We start from the raw sequence: 23675 nt of genomic DNA on the forward strand, positions 1-23675 counted from the left end.
CATTCTTCTCTGCTTACCTACATACTTATCCCAAAATAAATGTTTAATTAGCAAAGACTTTCAAATGTTATTCCTAGAATTGTCGTGTATTAGGGATAGAGACTGAACCTGGGATTTCATTTGATTAGTGAGGAGAACTATAAGATGAGGAACCTTCTTCAGCCAACTCTGGTCAAAACCTTCTCTGTAACTTACAGTCTCAAAGAGTTTGCCTAAAGCACTGAAAGAGAGGTTAAGTGGCTTGCCAAAAGTCACCATGCCAGTATATGCCAGACTTAGGACTTGGACTCAGGGATTCCTGGCTCCAAAGCCAGTTTCCTACTACACCTCACTGCCTCCCACAATGTAATAAAAATTAATGTTGCCATAAACAAAGCTTCAGTTTCGAAACAAGCGACATGTTGACATTTCTCCTTCATTCACAGTCAGATCCATAGAGAAGGAAAAGCTTATTTGCTTAGTCTCAGTGTCCATATAAGACAAGGTAGATCTGGGGGGTTATTTGTGATTCCTTGGACTCAACAGTTAAAACACTTTGGGACATAATTGGAGAAAATACCTTGGCAATCCCTTTTTATGTGGATAAGGAACGGGAGTTGGACTGGGCCTCAAGTTAAAGGTCTTCTTTGTGTCCAAGGATTTTTCTAGATGATTTAATCATGCTATTATTCTCACACCTTTAATGGCAGGAATGCCCTGGTCATTTTTTCTTCCAGGTCTGCTAGTCACTAGAAAGGAATTAATGAATTATGAGACCAAATTAAAAATAACTATCACAAGGTACTGCGTATACAAGCAACCATTTGAGGCAGATTATCACTTTTATCTAGCAACCATTCATTCAGTGTTTTTAAAAAAATTCTTAAGAGGAGAAAAACAGGGGGAAAAGTGACATAAGAAAGGAGGAAGGTAATTGACTAGTAAGTATGCTTCCTACCTTTGGGCAGAAAGGTGATAAACTAAAGGTACAGAATGAGGCATTTTCAGACATGGCCAGCATGTGAATTTGTTTTGCTTGACCACACTACTTTGGTACAAGGGAGAGCCTCTATGTGGGGGAGGGAATAGGAGACTGACTGATCGAGAACTGGTGGATAGTAAGAAAAATGCAAAAAGAGAAAGGAGGGTTAATAAAATTAACAAAATACATAGAAGATAGCATAAGGAAATTCAGAATAGAACACAAACTGGACAGTTTTGTTACTATACTGTTAAATTTAATATACAGTTTAAAAAACCAAATATATTTAACCAAGTATGTTTTTAATATACACTTTAAGAAAAACAGACTATACAATGGAAGCTCACAATTTCATACATAATCGTCTTTTTTCTATTCTTTGAACACAGATATTCAAGTCTGTTTAATAATTGCTAAGTTCATAATAAAAAGAAAAATTTTTTTTCAAATGGCAGAGGTGCTGAAAATATCAGCACTAATAGATCTACCTAAATAGCTTTGGAACACTGCTTTGGAAGTTTATAGCCTGCAGTTAACAAATTTCAAACTGAATGGAGTAGTCTCATGCTATTCTTTCTGTCAACAAAAGGACTAGATTGGAGACTTTGGGTCACTACATAATCAAATCAAACTTGGTTATGGAAGAACTCTTTTTTTTTTGTTTTTGTGTTTTTCTTTTGGCTAGGCAATGGGGTTAAGTGACTTGCCCAGGGTCACACAGCTAGTATGTGTTATGTGTCTGAGGCCGCATTTGAACTCAGGTCCTCCTGAATCCAGGGCCGCTGCTCTATCCACTGCGCCATCTAGCTGCCCCTGGAAGGACTCTTTAAGATCATCTAGTGAAATCTCATTTTTTATAAAGTAACTAACAAATACTTTGAATTTAAAAATAATGGAGGTAAACCATCATGTTGTTTTGTTCTTTTTGAACATTCCATCCTCAAATGTTCCTTAGTAGATAAAGCTAACTACGGATTTCATGCAAGATACTGAAGTTTTTAACTGTGTAGGCAAATGGTTTGGCTTCTGATCTGTTTTGACTTCTCTCAGATAATAAGTAAAAACTCCTGTGGGTTTATGTTGGGTTATAAAGAAAATGCATGTGTCATTTAAGGCACCAATTTTTTTGTTTCCTTAAAGTTACTAAGGATTTTTTCCGTTAATGACAACCATTACATATTCAATGCAAAAAAAGAGATAAGTGTGAATCACATCTAATAAAAACATGGCAAAAATAAGCCTTTCAGTACTCAACTAAAAATATGTTTGTAAAACCTTCAAGATGGAAAGTAAGTTAAATGTCAATTATTAAAAACTATCTGTAATACCTTAAGATCATAAATGAGTTTAATCTGGACATAAACCACAACGAAATTAAGAACTTCAAGCATTCTGTATATTAAAGACAATTTAATAATCAGCAAGGGAGTATTCCTCTCTTTCACAGACACTGGGCTCCTGAAAAGAAAGTTGGTAGTTTAGCACAGTATCTAGGACATAGTAGGCTTGTTAATTGATTGGTTTAGACCAGAAATGTAAGACTTTAACCTAACTGGACACTTTAGTGCTTGTTTCTGGCGACCATAACTTGGTATTCGCTATTGCACCTCACTCAGAAAGACTAGCCTAAAGGAAGAATAAATTTCTTTTAGCTCCTGCTCTACCGGTGCCACCTGAAAGGAGGCGTAATCATCACTTCCGAAGACTGATGGTGAAACGCGCCTCCTGTTTCTCAGCAGGGAGGTGATGAGCCCGAGACAACGGCTGAGGCACATACATTTTCAGATCTCATCACTTATTTGTCACAACGGAGAAGGCTCTATGACAGAGTCAGTGGAAATCAACAAAGCTGCTTTAAAAAAAAAAAGAGCATCAATGAAACATTAAGGGGAAAAAAATAAGCTGGAATGAAGCAGCTATTCAGAGAAAACGCAGACGACCACAGTCAAGAAGAAAACTCTTCTTGGTTCAGTGACCAAAATGATACTTTCCAGATGACTAACATTTCCAGGATGATGGTCCAGGATAGAAAGAAAAACACTTACTACTTAATAATGTACAATATTAAATACCACAATGATTCATCCTTTCAATGAACTAAGCACTGGTACCCTGTCTATTCTCTATCACACGTAGAGTATTCAGGGATATAGGGAACCTATTACACAGTCCATTTCACAGGTGTCTTCAGGTATGACCCCGTTCCTGGCCTCTCCTCCTGCTTATGGGGGCTCTGGTTCAGACAGAAAGGCTCCCCGCAGAGCTTCAAATACACTGGCAAGAAATCGAGACTGTTCAGGACTACAATCCCCAGAAGCCATCTCGGGCACCTCAGCATCCGGGGCAGTCACCGCACGGGATACCTGGGAGTTGTGGTCCTTTCCTTCGTTGGAAGTCCCGATTCACGCTAGGATTGGACAGGCGTAACCGACCACAACTCCCAGCAGTCCGTCCGGCTTCACGGGGGTGCTTCACGTTCTCATGGCGCGACGCAGGCGCACTCGGTCCTCGGCGCGGACCGCGCAGACTGAATAATAAAAGGGGAGCGGCGAAGAGGGAGGAAGACAGGACCATGTCGAAGGGCCCCGGGCCTGGCGGCTCCACGGCTTCCTCGGCGCCCCCGGCCGCCACCGCCCAGGTGCTGCAGGCAGCCCGAGAAACCGCAGCACTACACGTACGTAGAGCCCCCCCGCCGCGCGCGCACGCTTGACGTCAGCGGCTAGCGTGAGTCACGCGCGCAGGGAGAGCGCGAGGCGGCCTCTACCCAACCCTCATCTTCTCCTTCTCCCCCCTCCCCCTCCTTTTCTGGTCGGGCCTAGACCGGTTCCAACCTGATGGGGCCAGTCCCAACCGCCTCCAACTGCCACCAACCGCCATCCGGGCCAGAGGGCGGGAAAGTCGGGTTCACTCCCCGCGGGATTGGCCGGGGCGCGGGATGCGGTGACACGCACAGCTTGAGCCTGGCCTGGCCGTCGAAGCCTAACTGGCCCCCCAGCCGTTCAGGCCCCCCTCTCCTCCTCCCACTAGTCCTGGGTCTTGACTTGTATGCAACACGACGCCCGGAGATGCGCTGAGGGAGCCTGGCCCCCAGAAGTCATTAGCAGCTTGTGTGCCCCTCGGTCATGGTGAGGAGGGTCTAGGTCCAACTGCGTGCAGGTCCGGTGGCCAGCACCTAGTATTCGCATAAGCAAACAAACCCTCGTGGAGCATCGCCCCTCCCCCCAAGTGACAGTGACACAAGGTGGGGCCCTCGGGAGGCACCCACACCCACGTGAAGCACATGCACAGCTCGGTCACGGCAGGGCACCCCAAAACACAGCCTTCCCCTGGCTACTACTGCAGACCCGGGAGCTTGAGCCCTTGAGCCGTTTCGGCAATCTCAAGGAGCCAGGGGCACGTGCCATGCGATGCATACAGAGGCGGCCCTACAGTTAGCAGTGTGGGAGGTGGCAGAGAAACCTGAGGTTCTTAGAAGCCTGCAGGGAGGGTTTGGCTTTGAGGCAAGCACCCCCTAGTCCACCGTCCCCCATGCCTTCGGAACCGAGCCTTAAGCAGCTGCCCAGCAGGGGCAGGCCACACAATCAGGGCTGGGAGCCAGCGCCTTTTGGAGCTGAAGGAAGCAAGCCGTAGGCCCCGGGGGACGCTTGGCTCACTCCTGAACTGCAGAGATGAGGCCTGGTGGAAGGAAATGTGCTTCAGGGACCAAGGGAGGCTGCTGGTTAGGCTCGGTGTCTTTGTTGGGAAATTCTGTGCTTTGGCCTGAAGCTGGTGATGCTGCCTTGATTACGAGGCCAGACTGGTGTTAGATTGGAGCCATTGTGAACGTGAGCCCTGCCACCTTGGTTTACCCTCTCATTCTCACTGGAGGCCTGTCTTTTATAATCTTTGATTCTCTCCAGGAGTAGTGGTAGTGGCTTTACCTTTGATGAATTCCAGAAAACAATACAGAAATGGGTGATAACCAGCAAACTTAATATTGTTTTGCTTTGGAAACATGCAAAATCCATACAGTTAAACTTTTGAAAATGATCTTTGGTTGATTGGATTTAGTTTTGCAATGGAATACATGGAACCCCAGAAAGTATTTTGGGTAGTCTGAGGGATCACAGTCTGTGTTTCTGTTATATTATTAGGACAATTTCTAAAATCATTAGGGCAGAGAGTTGCTTTTGGGGTTATCTGCTGAAACAAAAGTAATCAAGTATTATAAATCACTGTAAATGTAAACACTTGAGTGTACTGAATTGCTGCTGATGACTAATTGGATCATTTTGTCTTTTTGCTGCTTATTTTAAAAGCCTGTGTGTCCAAATCAGTAATTGAAAGCAGATGATAATTGTCTTTGAAAACAGAGCATCCTGTGCTTTGGTGGTATGTCCTTAAATCAACCAGAGAAGATAGGACAGACCATCGTTGGTTAGTATTTGGAAGTCATGGATGCATTTGTCCCAGTGGCTCCTTTCAAAAGTCTGCCTTCAGAAATCAGAGATGTGAGCTCAGAAGGTGTGATAATTTTCAAGACCAGATTTAGACTTCCAACCCTTACCTTTCCTGTCCTGTGAAACTGGGCACGGGAGAACATCATTTGTGGGTGTCTGTGTAATTTGTGAGGGGGAAGAGAAAACTAAGAATGTCTTGGTTTTGATGTACATACGGTATTTACATTTCAAACTGGAGACTTGCTTTCACTTCATTCCTCACATCACAGATTTCAGATTTGTTTCCATTATGGAAAAAATCCTTGTCAGTTTCAGCTGATTGTTTGGATTTTCTTTGAGAATTTGGATTAGTCCTGCTCCCAAGGCTTTCCCATTCTCATTTGCAGTGAGACGGTCCTCTCTCTGTCTGGGGAAAGAAGAGTTTGCTATAAAATTAGCTCTCATTCTTTCTAAGTGTAGACTACCTCAACGAACACCAGTGACACATCCCCTTTTTAGCCACAGAAGCAAAGCAAAGTTGTCTAGAGTTGACTTTTTTTTTTTGGCTTGCTGCTGGGGTTGTCCATTCTTGTGCTAAGGTGCTTTGTTCATAAACCTAGCTAGAGGTTCAATTTCAACAAAATAGTTTGGAGGATTTTGGTTTTCTCTGTTTTTAATAAGCATTCATTCCTGTTTTAGAAGAAGTTTTTAATGTAGGATCTAAACGCTCCCCGTTAAAGTTTGGGCACATAGTTTATGAGAGAGTAAGCTTTTAGAGTTATCTCTGAATCTTTTCAGTGTACAACTTTAAGTACTTTTCTCAGTGCTCGGTAAATTATCAAGAACACTAATAATGATAATGCTCTTTCACAACCAGGAACTGTGCCCCCACTACCTAATTTGCTAGATTGACTATAAAGTTGGTCTTTTGTTGGGCAAGTGCAGACAGGTCTGTAAAACAGTTTCAGCTCGTTCAAAACAAATCCATCTTGTGGTGGTACAATATATTAGAGGATTGGAATAAAAGTAAGATGAAAATGTGAAGTAATTGAAATGTTTTTTGGAATTGTAACATTTGCTATAAGTTTATTTTTATCTCCCTCATGAAGGATTTTGCTATTTTAATTGTATGGTTAAAAGTTTGTTGTTGTTGTTTTAATTAAGAAGGTCATAAAAGGAAGCCCTTTGAAAAACAATTTAAGTTTCTGGCCTTATATGTCATTTTGGCATTCAAAAATGGTGAAAACTATACTTCATGATAGGTTCACGTTTTTTTTTTAATGCAGAGAGCATTTCATTTTTGTTAAGTCTAGCCCGTTAGACTGATTGTGCTCTTGAATTGCAAAGGAAAATGAAATTTAGCTTAATGTGATTTTTGGCCATTGGATATATTTTCATATTGGACCCAGAAAATAAATGTTGTCAACAGTCTCATCTAGTCAGACTCCATTTTCATTGAAGAATGTCATTCAGGCACTTTTTAATGAGGGTAGTGTAGCAGAAATTCTGTAAGATGGATGCTTTGAACCAAATTTGCCTAGCATGTGTGCATATTATATTAATGTCATGAACTCTGATTAATTTCATCTGATCATGTTTTGGAAAATCCAGTTTTCTTGGGAAATCTCTTTTAAAATGTTATTGCAAACTGCAAATTATCCTCTGGAGAGCAACTTGCTGCATACAGAATAACTTGTCATCTTAGAACTAGTACTTAACCACCTCAGTGATGGTGAGTCAAGTTGCTAATAAAGAATTGTGGAGGTCAGTCGCTGGTTTGAAAGCAACTTCCTTACGTGATATAAATTAAGAATTCAATTTGATCTTTAGTCAGGTACCCATAGTGTCTATTAATAGGCATTAAATGCCCATATCAAGGAAAAATAGGCTCTTAAGAATAGTACTTATCTGCTATAATCTAAATTAATGATTAAAGTCAAGATTTGCTTAATGGTTAAGTTTTTTTGTTTTAATCCAGCTATGTTAGATACTAAAGAAGGCTTCCCCACAATCCATATGCATCTGCTTTGACTGATGGTTTCTATCAACCTTCAAAAGACTGTGACTTATTGGTGAGGGCAGCTGGACAACTCAGAACAACTTAGAGAAATCCACCATGGGCACACTCTATAAAGGAGCTCCTTCTCTGGAAAGTAGCGCCCCAGATAAGTGCACAAAAGCAAGACACCCTCGTGGACCTACTTCCTCCCGCTTTCAACACCCTGATGCCTGAAGGTGAGGTCTCCTTCCTGTGTGTGTTAGAAGCCATGAGCACACTTTGAGAATTAAAGCCATAGGGAGAGCCTGGGTGAACCACAGTTACAGTCTTTCCACCTCGGGTCTTAGGTAAAGGTTGTTTTTCTTGTTAGGAGAGAATCTAGATCTGAAGATGGTTAATGTAAGGATATATAACTCTGAGATATAGACTGGTCCAAAGATAAGTCATTTCCCCAAACAGGGGGTCATTTGTATTTTGAAATCATAGCCTTAGACAGAGCCAAACCTTTCAAAATTTTTCCTTTTCTTTTTGTGATACTGGCTTAATTTTGTATGTATAGTAACCATCAGGTAAAGGCTGATCTCTGCCCAAATGTCATGGGTTCAGTCCCCATGTGGGCCACTTAGCTTTGCCGCTACTACAGAAGATACCTCTAATCCCTAGCTAGTCATCTTCTAAGTATCTGCCCTTGGCCTTAGGAGAGACCAGAGAAAGTCTGACTATTCTGCTGGTGGGTCAGTAGCATGGACTTTTACTTTAGGAGGACAGCAAATACTAGTTCATTTGTGCCCTTTCTCCTTCTTTACTCCTTTCACGAATGGTATCCCCTACTTTTCTAGAAAAATGCCTCCCTTGTGCCAAATTTTTGTGACTTTCTTTGGTTATGAAATGTTAGTTCACAAGAAGATTGAAAACAGCAGACCTGTATTTGAAGTCTAAATTGTCTGTGGTCCTTCCTCTTAAGAGAGAGAAATCTAGTCTTTTCTCTATATTTTTCTGAAAATGAATTGTGCTTACTTCCTGGGATTGGAGTGGGGAGTTTGCAGTCCTACTAAATACTCAGCAGACTCCTTTTTTCAGTTGTTTTTTAAAGGCACATTTGGGCCCTTCATTAAGGACAGTACACATGTATAATTTGTTTAATATTAAGTCAGTGGCTATAGTATTTTAAGTTTTAAAAAACTAATCAAAACCATTAATAACTGTCTCTAAAATCCCTCAACTCTCATCCCTTTTTTCTTTGCCAGTTTGTAGAATTTGACAAGCAGTGTCAAGAGCTGATGAGGAGGAGAAGATGGAAAGGAGTCTAGCATCTTAAAAATTTCATAGCATTCTCTGTAATGTGGCCCTTTTCCAGTTGGTGTCTCCATTTATTTAAGAGATAAAGAAGATACTGAGGCCCGGGAGGCCTGTCATCAAGTCAGATTTGAGCTTACTGAAATGTTGTTCCCCTTCCTCCTATTCTTCACCTTACTTTGGATCACTTTGTGAAAATGAAAACCAGTTGTTTTTTATTAGTAGTTTAAACGCCACATGATCAGCATAAATTGTTTAAAATGACTCCTAAGGAGTGGGAGTCAGAGGGAAAAAGGACCCTGTTTATATCTTGTTATTGGCTTGTATCAGCAAGCTCCAGGAGATGGTTAGGGAGGATGAGTTTGACAGACTCTCCTTTGGGGTACTTTTATTGATTTGAGGGTTTTGTAAAGCTTTTCTAAATCTAGCTAAAAACATACATTTGCTCTCATTGCTGCCAGGTGCTAACAAGTACCAGGTGTGTGGTAGCAGTGACTTGACAACTTTCAGTATTTCAGGATTGCTGTGAACCAGGTGCTCAGAGATGATGTAAACAAGGCTAAATATTTACACCTTGTAAACAAAAGTAAATTATTTGTAAGCCAATAATGCTTAGTAATTAGCACATGAAATGAATATTAAATACTCAATCAAGCATTTTATGCAAAATAATACTTAAAATGTTTCTACTCTCATTCCCAAGAGATACATTAAAGAGGTCTTTTTAGTGTACAGGTATATGTAATTTTGACCTGTCCTAACCTGAACTCCAGAGAGCTTCCAGAATGTCACTGATGCTCATGACTCCTCTTTGCCTTTCAATGCTGTGTTGTAGCCCAGAATTTGTTAACTAGGATAATTTTATCTTTTTCACCTATAATCAGCCTGTAGCCCAGAGTTGTCCACACTCTAATTTGGCTGTGAATGCCTTTATGCCTTAGTCCATTCTGTCTTTTGAGCAGCTTCAGTCAGAATATTAACTTTATTGGAACTCAACACCAAAACAGTTCCTAGGCTAATGCTCCATTGAGCGAATTCTTTCAGAAGTGTAGCCCCTCAAAAATGGGCATATTCAAGTCAGAGTTGTATTCCCTTTGCTTATATGGACACTTCTCTTACAGGTCTTGCCAGAACTGCTCTTCTGTGCAGCTTCCCTCATAATTCCATTTTTCCTCATAGTGTTTATCAGGTTTGCTGACTATACTTAGAAGCTGGAAGTGGATTTTAAATAGATGTATACCTTACTGGGCCAAACAAACCTTTTCCTTCAGTAGAACAGATGAAATATATGTGTACACACACACACACACACACACACATACATACACAGATACACATACATACATACATACAACAGTGTATCTATTAACCAAATATAATAAAACAGACACAAAATTGGAATTTTGTCACACCTTGCATGGGCTGAAATAGACTGTTCTGGCAAGCCAGCTCTCCCATAGTGATTTCACCTCATCAGTTTGAATCAAGTTGCTAAGATGTGTAAGTTTGAGGGCAAATAGGTGATTGATTTTCACACTTTTGATATATTTTCCATTGTCATGGATGTGGTAACAACCTATTGGAAATGAAGAGCTAATAAAAGTGGACTTAGCTTTAGAAACTACCAGAGTGTGTACTTTTTGCTACTGCTTCTAGTCTTAGGGCCAGAGCAGGCCATGGGTGTTATTTGGCTATATTTCTATTAGGTTTACTGAGTACCCAAGAAAGGAGATGAAATCATCTTCCTGTGTCTCCCTCCCTGGGGCAGTTTGCTTGCTTATAGTAGTAGAACAGCTATGCTGTAAATTCCCAGGACAGTTTTGTGCTTCTAAGAACATTCTTGGGCAGCTAGGTGGTGCAGTGGATAAAGCACTGGCCCTGGATTCAGTAGGACCTGAGTTCAAATCCAGCCTCAGACACATAACACACTTAACTAGCTGTGTGACCCTGGGCAAGTCACTTAACCCCCATTGCCCAACCAAAAAAAAAAAAGAAAAGAAAAGAAAGAAAGTTCTCTCTAGTCCTAAGCTGTCATTATACTTTGTCTTTAGCTCTCATGCTGAAAGGATGCCCTCAAGATCATCTACACTGATAAGTTCATTAAATACTCATTGGACTGAGTAATTTTGAGTCCATCTTAGCTTCCTGATCAACCCAGTAGACCTCTGGGCTCTGCCACTAATTTAAGCTATGCAATTTGGGACAAGTCATTGCACCTCTTGGGATTAAGAGTTGGACTAGATGATTCTTTCCAATTCTAATGTTATTTCATTGTTCCAAATCTCTGAGACCTATTATTAGGCATCAAATTGGAATAGTTTACCTAAATACTACATCTCTGCTCTTAATTCAGAAATCCTTTCATTGGAATGCTTAACAATTATCACCATTTAGCGTTTTAAATTGAATTGGTGAGTTAAGAATTGTTTCTTGGCTCATTTTTAGTGGATCATAAGTTATTTCTATTTATTCTATTTATATTTGTATATATGTACATATAAATATGTAAGTATGTATATGGACTTTTAAACTATATACATGGAATTGGTTGTGAACGTAGTACTGATAACTGGGGAAAATTAGGGAAAAGTCCTTTGTCAACTAACTACTCAAAAGTGAGGAATGATTTTCAACAATGTTTTCAAACAAAAGTCTACTTAGACATAATTAAAGCAAAAGCATCTAGTAAGAAACAGTGAATTATTCTGATTTTTGGGTCACTGTTTTGTATTTTTTCTAAGATATTTTCAGAAGTAAACATTTTATGGTTCTTGGATATTAAGGGGTCTAAGAAAATACTTTTAAATTCCTATCCTCTCACCCCCTCACCCTCATCCCCCAATAAATGTGCAATAAGTTGTTGTCCTACGTTTCTTTTCAGGAGGGGATTTTGATGTAGAAAGAAGACTCGTTGAATAAAATGAATATTCAATAATAAACACTCAGGGCTATAAGCAATGCCAGTGCACTCTCTTTAGTTAATAATAGTTATCTACTTGCATTCCGTCCTTTGATGCTAGTTACAGGATCGTGTCCTCACAAATTCCATGAGGAATTTTTGAGAATAGGGCCATTTCTTTGTCTTTTAAGATTCCATTTTCATCATAGAATACACAGACCTTAATTAAAAAAACAAATTCAGCTTTTTCAAGAGCAGTAGTAATAAAGGTAAATAACAGTTGTTTCATAGGGACAAGTATATTGCAAATTATCTTATCTCATACCATATACTTGTGCTTTCCATTTGGAATCTTCTTTCAAAGCACTTATGCAAGACTATGAGCAGTAACCTCTGGCCAGCTGTGACAAAAGCCCCTTTCCATCTTCAGCTACTTCGGAAAATAAGAATGTGCTTTCTCGTTTCTAATTGGTTGTTCTGAGTAGAAGGTCTTATTCGCTGTCCGTGATCCTGGTTATGAGTTTGCTAGTGTTTGGTGGGTTCCAGAAAATTTTAGACTTAAATGCACATCTCTCCGAAGCCCTCCCTTTATGTTTGGGCTTCACATGTTACTTTTCTGCTTCATCAGGCATGGAACCAAACTGACTTCCCAGTAGTCCTTCCTGTATTATACCAGTTCTTCAAAGACCAAATACGTCTTCCTGGTAATTGGCTTACTTCAAATTTTACCACCATTGTAATAATATAACTTTAAGGCCTTTTCAGTAAAGGTATGCCTGGCTTTAGGCATGATCAATAACAATTTTATGATTGTTTTAAAGTACTGCGAAAGGATTTTCCAGTGTATTTAAGAATTATACTTAATGTATTCATATCTACAAGGTGAGATATATCTCCTTGTCTCTTAAAAGAACAATTCATTCTTTGGCAACACATCTAGGGTAGGCTGCCTATTAAGTTTTCAGTAATATGCTTAGATTATTTTTGGAATGAGCCCAAGCAAAGGAAAAGATGTAGTGCACCTAATGATCTTCCATATAGTTTTGAGAGTAATTACTTGGGAGAAACAGAACCAGAGAGAAATAGTACTTTTTGTTGGCTTCCCATTGTGTGTACCAAGCCTGAAGCAGTAGGATCTCAGTCTTAGAACATGTCAAGGTTGGGAATAGATAATGACATATGACTAGAAGAGTTACTTTAATCACTGTGAAGGAAGCACTTTAAAAGAAATATTTCAGTTAAAGATTTTTTACTAAAGGAGAATGTATGTGTGTTATTTTCTACCCAAAAAAAAGGACATTTAAGAACTATTTCTTTTTTCTGCTAAGTCAGTGATTCATTCTGAAAGAACTTTAAACTTTAGGAAACAAATTGAAATTAAAAAAAGAACATGTTAAGTATCTATGCTTGAGCCCTCAAGGTAGCTAGCTATCTTCCTCCACTTCCAAACAAAAATTAATTCAAGAAATATCGAGTTGCTCTTCTAAGAGTACTCTGTTAGATGCTGGAGAGAAAAAAATAATTTAGGTAGGAAATACTCTTTACCTTCATGGAGTTTATAGTCAGTAACAGTTAACTTTATAACATAACATTATAAGGTTAGGGAGATGAAAAGTGTAATATGAAATTTGAGAGAAAAGGTCATTACTGACCTGTGGGATCTGGGAAGGATGTAGGAGTTAGTTTTTGGGTTGAATTGTAAAGGATGGATTTAATAGGTACAGTGAAGGAAAACGTTCCCAGACATGAAACAGTGGTATGAGTAAAGACAGAGGCAGGAAAGTACAAGATGTATTAGGAGACTAGGATGCGGTTTGACTAAGGTACATTCTAGAGCAGTGGTCTCCAAAGTAGGAAGGTGCAAGACGATCTGTTGAGGTATATGAAGAAGATAGATCTGGAGAGGGGTGCTGTGCGCCACCTGCCGCTGCTACCTTGCTTTGGGTTGTGTTAGATGGTCAGTCATGTCGCTCCTTCCCGGTCCCAGACCCTTCCTCCTGCCTGCTGTGCTGGACTGCATTGGAGAGTACTTGCCAAGCAGACAGCCAGGCAGTTTTTCTTCACCCACCCTGACCCTTTTCTCTGCTTGCTGGATAGTTAAGACCAGAAAGATGTTTCTATCAGTTATCACTGCCTATGGCAGTTGGCTTATTTATACTGGTGTAAGCTGTACAATTTGAAGTACAGTTGTACTGCGTGCATTGAAGTGCGTTAAATTAAGAAGTTTTGTGTTTTAAGAAAACTCCCCAGGCAGTCATACCTTGCTTCTTACCAAGGCTCTTCTCTTCACTCTTCCCTTTCCTCCCCCAACTGCCACCCCCACTCCAGGAGAGCAAGGGAGGCTTGAGCTATCTGGGGAGAAGTTGTGTCAAGGACAGCCCAGAGGAGCAGGCTTTTGAGAGGCAGCAAATATTGCTGACAGTAAGCTTGGGACTCAAGTAGCTAAGCAAAAAATGCTCTCAGGTCTGTAGCCCCACTAATTCCCTGTCTCCCCATCTCCACCTCCACCCCACTGGATCACATGGAAACAAATGAAGAGAGCCATCCACCGCCATGAAACCTGGACCTACTTGTGCATCTTGGCATCTGCCTTGCCAGTGCTCCTTTCTCCCCTCTACAGCTACATTCTGGACCTGGGATCTGACTTCCAGAGACTGTCCTTTCCCCAGCCCCTCCTAACATGTGGAAGATGGAAATTTATTAGCCAAATTTATTTTTCTGTTTAAAAAAATTTTTTTAGGTAGTTGGGGTTAAGTGACTTGCCCAGGGTCACACAGCAAGTAAGTGTCAAGTGTTTGGTCTGAGGCCAAATTTGAACTCAGGTCCTTCTGACTTCAGGGCCGGTGCTTTATCCACTGCGCCACCTAGCTGCCCCCTGTTAGCCAAATTTCAACAAAAACCTTTGTATGATTGGTGGATGGGACTGAAAAATGAGTACCGTGATTTAGTAAGTGTAGCCAATGATGCAACTTGCCCATTTGGATCTTCATATCTCTCTGAGGTAGTTTTTTTTTCAGCTATAACAACCATTAATAAAACCAAGTATCAGAAAAAAAAAATTGAACTTAGAACCAGACCTTCCAGTTGCAGTATCACAAAAGCTTAAACCAAGATCTTGCAAAATAATGAAGCATATTCAGTCATATCGCTATCACTAAAAAATGTCATATTTTTAGTGAGAGCAAAAAGTTTTGTGACAATAAAATGGAAATTTTTTTAGAAATATTGTTTATTTCATCTTTATCTCATCCTCTGTATGTTTTATAATGTACAAAATATAAAACAGTGGTATATGTATATAATTTATAAATATACATAATTGGTGGTTCATGCTCAAAGAAATCTTTTCTTTTTACTGATAGGATATGTGATCCAAGAAATTTGGAGACCAATGCTCTAGAGCACATACAAGAGAAAAATGTGAGAGAAGCCTGGAAAGTTACAGGTGCCAGATTGGGGAGAACTTTGAATGCCAGAAATCGGTCTTTACTCAGGAGCAGTAGGGAGCTGTTGGAGATTTTTCGGCAGAAGAATTATGTGACTAGACTTGGGCACACAAGATCTGGTAGTGAAGGATGGGGGTAGCAGGGGACTTTCAGCCATATCTGAAACGATTTCTAATTATAATTGTTCAAACTTTCTTTTTCTCTGCTTTCAGCAAATATCCCTTTAGCCCTGCTCCCTACCCCCCAATCCAACCACACAGGATTCTGGAAGACTTAGTAAGAAAGAGATGTAAGGATCCCTTTCATCTCTAAAACTGATTCGGCAGTTTAGAGGCTAATTGACAGTACAAGTACGACCCAATCAACATGGTTAATTAACACTGTATATTAAACTAGGAAATTCCCTTGATTTAACTTGCACTTGAGGATAGTTCAAGTCACCTCACTGATGATATTAGAAAGGAAAAACCTAGCACTTCACAGGTAATTGAGACCTATGTAGGATGATTGCTATTGACTTGGAAGCATAAATCTGACTTTAAAGTTGAAGCTAGATTTTAGGGGAGGCCAGAATGGAGCTTATTGTAACCTGCTAAAATAAAGTTTACCAATGTGGAGAAAATGGAGAACAAGTGAATAATTTTGTGCTAAAAAGGTGTGGAGAACTGCTTTGTTTTGGCTTGAAAATTAGCTGCCAGCAGAAAAGTACCATTTCTCTTCCCACTATAACTGTCTCACTAGCCACAGCTAGGATCTAGATTGTTCCCTCTGCCTCATCCATCTTTTCCCATCTCTTTCGGGTGGAAGTATTACCCACATTGGCTGTCAGCTATATCTTACCCTAACGTTGCCAAATCAGTGAGGGCTTGTCAACATAATACTATTAAAACTCAGTGGTCTTTGATGTAGAGCACTGGTATTGATGTAGAGCACTAGTAGTCCCAAGAAATAATAATGTGTGGAGAATTGGGGAGAAGGAGAAGGAAGACTGCCTTCAAGAGGTGGTTTCTGGGTCTTTTTAGGGACTAGGATTTTGGGGGGCAGTTAATTGAATTGGTAAGTGGATATCATCTGTGGCTTCTCAGGCCCAGGGATTTAGGGCCTTTTGAACAGGAAAAATTATTGAATGGTTAAAGTCTCTTGTTGAAACCCAGCCTGGGTTTTGCTGCCGTTCCTGTAAAGCTTTGGTTTCTAAACTGGATTTCAGCATTCCCAGCAGAGAATTTCTTGTTAACATCTTAAAATAAACAGCCAACTCTGGTGTATAGAGGAATTGATTATCCAAACCAATGGGCCTTTGCTTTTCCCCTAGCTTGCTTATTTTTGGGGGGGGGCGGGCGGGGAATGTTCTTTTTGTGCCTCCGTTTCCCCATATACGTGCCCAAGATTATTAGGGAGAGGAGAGAAAGAAGCCCAGCCAATTTCATTCCTAGTTATAGTCCTTAGTGAAAGGTTTATTTGTATTTTTAAGTGAAAGCTTAGAATTTTCTCTCCTCTGACTAGAGATACAAAAGATTGAGCAGTCTTATGTTTCTTGGTCTGGGAGAGGCATTAGAATCCTCTCCAAGTATCCCAATTCAGTTCAACAAACGTTCACTTAACCATGTTATGTGCAAGATAGTCTGTTAGACTGGATACAGAGACAAAGCAGTTCCTGCCCTTAGGGTTATAGGAGGTTTATGTAAATAAGAATAATGCTAGATAATTTGAGGAAGGAGAAAAACTGAATAAATTGGGGGGAGGAGGGATCAAGGAAGGATTCACAGTAGAGATGGTAGCTGAGTTGAACCTGGAAGACAAGATTCTGAGAGGCAGAAGTGAAGAGGGAGTATATTACAGCTCTGGAAGACATCCTATCCCAATGTCTGGAGAAAGGATAAGGAGTGTTGAAATCTAGGTCTCATTAGTCCAGTTTGGCTGGAATTCTCAAAAGGTACTAGTATGAAGTAAGATTAGAAAAGTATGTAAGAGCCAAGTTGTGGAGAGCCTAAAGTCCGGAGCTGAGTTGTATTTTATCTTAGAGGCAGTGGTGAGCCAAAGGTCTTTGACCAAGGGAGCAACATGGTTAAACCTCTGCCTGTGATAGTTATTTAGGCAGCTCAGTGGAAGATGGCTTAGAGAGAGCTTGGAAGCAGGTAGTCTAATTTGAAGGCTGTTGCAATAGTCAGGCAATAAGTGGGAGAGGTCTGAAGTGTACAGTGGTAAGTCCTACGAATGGAAAGAAGGGGACAGATGCAGGAGATGTCATGGAGATAGAGTAGGTAACCGATCAAGCTTGGAAGAATGAAGAGAGGGAGGTTGTGCGCTGGGATGACCAGAAAGATATTGTCATCCTTGCGAGAAGTAAGAGAAGTTTGGTGGAAAGAAGACTTAGAAAACGGATCAATTCTGTTCTGGAATTTTTGAATATGAGATGCCAGCAGGTCAACTAGGAGAAGGTGTCCAGTAGCCAGCTAATTGATTAGGAGAATTGGAGTTCAGGAGAAAGATTAAAGCTGGTTATGTAGAATTGGGTGGCTGAGAAAGAGTGGTCAGGTAGATAGGAGGAGAACCCAAAAAGAACAGGTCTAGAATGTGAAGATAAGAGAGAGGACCCCAGAGGACTGGCTACCAACAATGCTGAGAGCTGCAGAAAGGGTAGGGAGCGACCGAAGATTGTGAAAAAATCATTGAATGCAGCAGTTAGATTCAATTTGTTTCAGTTCCCCCAGCATTTGTTAGATATTGTGCTAGATATCGTACAAAGATAAACCAAGAAAGAGTCCCTGCCCTCAAGGAGCTTACATTTTACTAGGATATGTCCACTAGTCAGGATATTATAGAGGGGATTCCTGTTCAGATCCAGGTTGGACTACTGTGTAATGTGTCATGGGCTTTTCCAGATTAATTGCAGAGGTAGAGTAGAAAGAACACCTTAGAGTCACAGGATTTGGATTAAAACCCTGTAATAGCTGTGTGAACTTAATCAAGTTTCATAATGTCTGAGTCTCATCTGTAAAATAATTGTATTACTTATCTCAGAGGTTTGTTGTTAGAATAGAAATGAAAATGTATTGAAGTATTCTATAAATTTAAGCTATTAAAGTACAAGGTGCAGTCAATGATAGTATTTAAGTTATCTGAAAAATTCACCAAGTTGTTTTCAGAATACTATGTTTATGGGTAATTAAAATAAAACATTTCTTACAATCATAGAAATTAGAGATGAAAGAGATGCTACAGGTTATCCAGGACAACCCCCTCATTTTATAGATAAGGAAACTGGCCTATATAGATGAAATAAGTTCTCTAGAGACACAGGTAATATGTAACAGAACTGTGATTTGAACCCAGGTCTTTTGTCTCTGAATCTAGTGCTATTTCTATTTCAGACACTACCTCTCAAGAAAATTTTTTATTACCCTGCAGCTTTGGATGTGAGGCATTGCCAAACCCACATTGAAAGCCTTTCCTGCATGGGAGACCCTGTCAGCATTTATCTTCTGTTGGCATGGTCTTTTGAGGGTCACCTCCATGCTATAATAAGATATTGGAGGAAGAACAATTTCAGCAAACTATTTTTTCCTTCTTAAAAAATTTTAATTTTTTTTCAACTATCAAAAATCTACTTCTTTTCTCACCTACTTTTTCTTCTACCTGCACTGGGGTGGGGGAGAAGCAAAACTCATGTAACAAATATGCATATTCAGGCAAAATAAATTTCTGCATTAGTCATGTGCAAAAAATATATTTCTTAGTCTGCACTCTTGAGTCTGTCACCTCTCTATGTAGCATGTTTTATCTTGGGTCCTCTGGAATCATATTGATCATTGTGTTGATCATGGCCCTTAAATCTTTCAAAATTGTCGGGTTTTACAGTCTTCTTGTTATTGTAGAAATTGTTCTCCTGGTTCTGCTCACTTTACTCTGTATCGGTTCATATAAGTTTTCCTAGGTTTCTCTTAAGCTATCCCTTTCATCATTTCTTACAGCACAATAATATGAATGTGACATCTTCTTATAGCATAGTTTATTTAGCCATTCCTCAGTATCTGGGCACCCTACCAATTTCCAGTTCTTTGCCTCCACAAAGAGCTGCTATAAATAAATATACATATAGGTCCTTTTCCTCTTTTTTTGATTTGTTTGTGGTATAGACCTAGTAGAGGTATCATTGGGTCAATGGGTATACACAGTTCAGCAATCTTTTCTGATTTAAATCCAGATTTCTAAGTTGTTTGCTTTTTTTTTTAAGTGGATTATGAAGAAGTGGAGGCTGTCAGCAGAGACGACCATTTTCTAGGAGTATGACACCAAAAGGGAGGAGGAAGAGATAGTATAATATTCAATTCAGTTGAATGGCATTTATTGAGTACCTACTGCATACCAAGCACTGGGAATGAAAAGACAAAAATGGAATACTGTCTGCCCTCAAGGAGTTTAATTTTGGTAGAAAAGCAGCATACATACCGATATATACAAAGTAAATTCAAATTAGACATGGAGTAAATAAAAAACAATTTCAGGGGTAGTGTTAGGGAGAATACTTGGGAAGATCAGGAAAGGTAGTAACATCTAACCTGTGCTTTGAAAAGAAAGAAGCAGAGATAAGGAAGTAGTGCATTCCAGGCATTGGGGGACAACCATTGCAAAGGCATAGAACTGGAATGTTGTATAAAGATAATGGCAAGTAGGTACATTTGGATGGAATGTGGAGATCATAAAGGTTAATAACATGAGATCAGTCTGGAAATATGAGTTAGAGTCAGGTTGTGAAGGGCTTCCAATGCCAGAAAGAGGAGTTTTGTCTTTAGCCTTTAGGTAAGAAGGATTCGTTGAAGTTTCTTGAGTAGGGGAATGACATGGTCACAATATCAATTTGGCAGCTCTGTAGTATAGACAGTGTTTTGGAGAAAGGCAAGACTGAAATCAGGGAGACCAACTTGGAGACTATTACAATAATCCTAGAGGGCCTGAATTAAGGCAGTGACTGAGTGGAAAAGATAGGATGGATACTAGAGCTGTGTGGAACTAGAATAAGTAGCAACTGATTATATGGGGGATAAGGGGGAAAGTCAGGAGTGGAGGATGACTCTTAGAGCCTGCAAGGCTGGTGTTGTCCTCAAAACAGAGAAGTTAAGAAAAAGCAGAGAAAATAACGAGGACTGTTTTGGACATACTGACTTTGAGATACCTACAGAGCATCCAGGTAGAGATGTCTAGGAGGCTGATGAAGTGGGATTACAGTTCAGAAGAGAGTTTGGTGTTATCTGCCTAAAGATGGTAATTGAACCCATGAGAGCTGATGTGAGAAAGACAGAGATGGAGACAGAGACAGAGAAGGAGGAGGAAGAGAGAGAGAAAAGAAGGAAGGAGAACAAGATAGGCAAAGGGATGTTACATGGGCTGTGTTCTAGCCAAGGAGACTGAGGAGGACTGGCCAGATAGGTAGTAAGGAAAAATGTGTTTAGGAGTAGGGAGTGGTCTACACTATCAAACCCTGCAGAATGTCAAGAAGGGTGAGGCCTGAGAAAAAACCATTGTATTCGGCAATTGAGATTATTAGTAATCTTCAAGAGATTAGTTTTTGTTGAATAGTAGGGTTATAAACCAAATTGTGATTAGGGATTGAGAAGTGAGCTATGGTAGTGGGAGGCTGCATGAGAGGAGAGTAAGGTTGAAGGCAAGAGGTATTGCCCAGCATCGAGGAAGAGAGAAGAATCAAAGAAGACTGTGATTTTGAGGCTGGATGACTGAGCTGAGAGGAAGATGATGCTATTAACAGCAGTAAGGAAGTTGGGAGATAGGAAAGGTTTTAGAAGGAAGATTTAATTGAGTTTTGAACATATTGAATTTGAGACTCAAGTGATACATCCAATTTGCTGAGTGAGAATGGGTTGAAAGACACCTAAAATAGAGAAAAGAAAGCAGTTAAGAATCCAAGACTGGAGGTCTGGTCAGAATATATACATTTGGGAATCATTGGCACATAAGTGATAGTTGAAGCCTTGGGAGCAGGTAAGATTTTCAAAGGAGAGAATGTAGAAAAAGGTGAAGAGCCTTGGGGGATATTCACGTGTGGTACCAGAAGTTTAGATGAACCAAGAAAGGATGAGAGGTCAATCAAATAGGAGGAGAAAGAAGAGACAGCAGCATCCTAAAAAGAAGGGAGCAGAGAGTGAAAAGGTAGTGTGTAGTCAGTGGTGTCAAATGCTACAGGAAGATGAACAGACTGAGAAAAGGCCTTCAGATTTATTAACAAAGATTTTGGGAAGAGTAGATCAGTAGATTGGTAAGGGAACCACATTGCAAAGAAGAAATAGAGCCATTATGGAAATTCATCAGTGTTGAGAAGAGCTTTAGAATGATATCTAGAGGGAGTAGCAGGGTCAGGAAGATGCCTTTTTTTTTTTTTGGTTACACAATTAGGGTTAAGTGACTTGCCCAGGGTCACACAGCTATTAAGTGTCAAGTGTTTGGTCTGAGGCCAGATTTGAACTCAGGTCCTCCTGACTTCAGGGCCAGTGCTCTATCCACTGCACCACCTAGCTGCCCCCCCCCCCCGAAGAGACTTTTTTAAGGACAGGTAAACCTGAGTGTGTTTGTAAGTACAAGGAAAGGAGTCAGAGAGGGAAAGACTGAAGATGGGGGAGGTAGGGCAGGGAATGAATGATGTAATAACATCCCAGAGGATGAGAGAGAGGATGGGATCCTGGGCACAAGTGGAGGGGTTAGCCTCAACAAGAAGGTAGGCCATCTCAAGATTAGATGCAAAGATGAGAGGATCTAGGCAAATGGAAGTTTTGAGATGTGGATGAGTGCAGCTGACAGGAGTTTAGGATGGATGGCCTCCGACCTTTAAGTGCATTAGGATATCAGGTTATCTTCTAGGTGGAAGCAAAAGTTTGGGAGCAGCTTCTGTGTAACAAGGAGTCACAACCAAAAACTAATATACAAATTGTTGTGCAAAGGCTGGGGTCCAATTGAGGATCAACAGTGTGAATGTGTAGAGGTCCCAGCATGATGTCATCATACCCTCCAGGACAGCTTCGCAGCTCCAGAGTGAGAGCTGAGGAGGCAGAGTGAGTTGGGGACCCAGGGCTGGGGACAGAGAAAGGTGGGACTGGTATATACATACAGTGCCTTCTTGAAAAAGGCTTAAGGATGGGGCAGCTAGGTGGTGCAGTGGATAGAGCACTGGCACTGAAGTCAGAAGGACCTGACTTCAAATTTGGCCTCAGACCAAACATTTGACACTTACTAGCTGTGTGACCCTGGGCAAGTCACTTAACCCTAATGGCCTAAAAACAAAACAAAACAGAAAACTAAAAAAAGAAAAAGGTTTAAGGATGTTGGAGGAGGTAAGTAAAACTAGAACAGGGCTGATGGAATGAGAGAAGAGAGGGAGATGAAGGGCAAAGAAGGAGTTTCAGGCGCCTTAAGATGATGAGAGAAATAGAAGGGCTAGGGATTGGGGTCCAAGGGAATAGCTTCAGAGTGTAGGAGCCAGGGCAGTGGAATAATTTTGCCAGTGGTTTCACTGCTTTACCAGTATAAGAATTACTGACTGCCGTAGTATGTCCAACTCAGAACCTATGATTCACCTGGGTGGAGAACTCTCAGTGTGGAAACTTTCTCCACTGGTGCAGATCAGCAAATGGTCTTCAAGAGTTGCTGATGGGGTTAAATGATTCATGCTCAAGTGTTCTGATTCTGTGACCAATCCTCTGTCATCTACACTGAACTGCTTCCTACATTATGTATAGTAGGCACTTAATAAATGTGTCTTAAATTGAATTTTGTCATATTTCAGATACATATTTCCAATTATTTTGCATCAGGGCCTGATCCCTACATACAGAGCCTTACCCTAAGGAAGTATAGTTTAAAGATGTGTACAGCATTGGAATCAACATGCCTAGAAACACCTCAGACAAGTCATTTGTCCTCTCTGCCTCAATTTCCTCAACTGGAAAATGAAATTAAACTCAGACTTTAATATTCCTTATAACTATAACAAATACAAGAGTATGTAGGAAAAATGTTTGATTCTAGAAAGTATTTCAGACTCATGGTGTAGTTTCTTTTAAAAAATCAGGTAATTTAAGGCCAGGTATAGATATTTCTGAAACTAGTATTCATAGCCTCCAGCCTTGGCATTTAATTCCTCATTCACAAAATTTGGCCCATACCTTTCTCTTGGTACTTACAGAGTGAGGAATTTTAAAAATGCTTTCCAGTAAGCAATCATGAAACACATTTTAAGCTGCGTTGATCTAGAGGGAGGTAACCAGGTTGATCAGGTTCCTTGAAAGTGTCCTAAATGAGTATAAGTTGAATAAATTTAGTATTTTTTGTGTAAAGAAGACTTGGGTGGAAGAAACTTGAAATATTTGAAAGTTGGCACCTTAGAAGATAGATTAGACTTATTCGGTTTGGCCCCAGAGGGCAGAACTAAGAGAAACATATTTAGGCTAGATATAAAGAAGAACTTCCTAATAATTAGGCCAAAGGTAAAATGACCTTTTCCAGGAGATGAGTTCCCTGTCTGAGGAGGTATTCAAGTAGAGGCTGGATGACCATTTGTTGGCAGTGTTGTAGATGGGGATTCATGCTTCAGATTCTGATTGGACTGGATGACCTTTGGTGTTCCTTTCAATTCTGACATTCTATTGTG

The 23675-nt window shown here is 40.3% G+C and overlaps 1 protein-coding gene across 1 annotated transcript in view; it reads left to right on the top strand.

Moving 5' to 3' along the window:
• The first annotated feature begins 3358 nt into the window (after positions 1-3358).
• UNK (unk zinc finger) overlaps positions 3359-23675 on the top strand; it is a 39600-nt gene continuing 19283 nt past the window's right edge. The window contains 2 exon segments of the mRNA XM_021002663.2: positions 3359-3607; positions 3609-3635. Coding sequence (XP_020858322.2) covers positions 3534-3607; positions 3609-3635 — 101 coding nt within the window. The 5' untranslated portion in view covers positions 3359-3533.

Source organism: Phascolarctos cinereus, unplaced genomic scaffold (genome assembly GCF_003287225.1).
Source record: "Phascolarctos cinereus isolate Bilbo 61053 unplaced genomic scaffold, phaCin_HiC Scaffold_5;HRSCAF=322, whole genome shotgun sequence".
In the NCBI taxonomy this organism is placed as follows: domain Eukaryota; kingdom Metazoa; phylum Chordata; class Mammalia; order Diprotodontia; family Phascolarctidae; genus Phascolarctos; species Phascolarctos cinereus.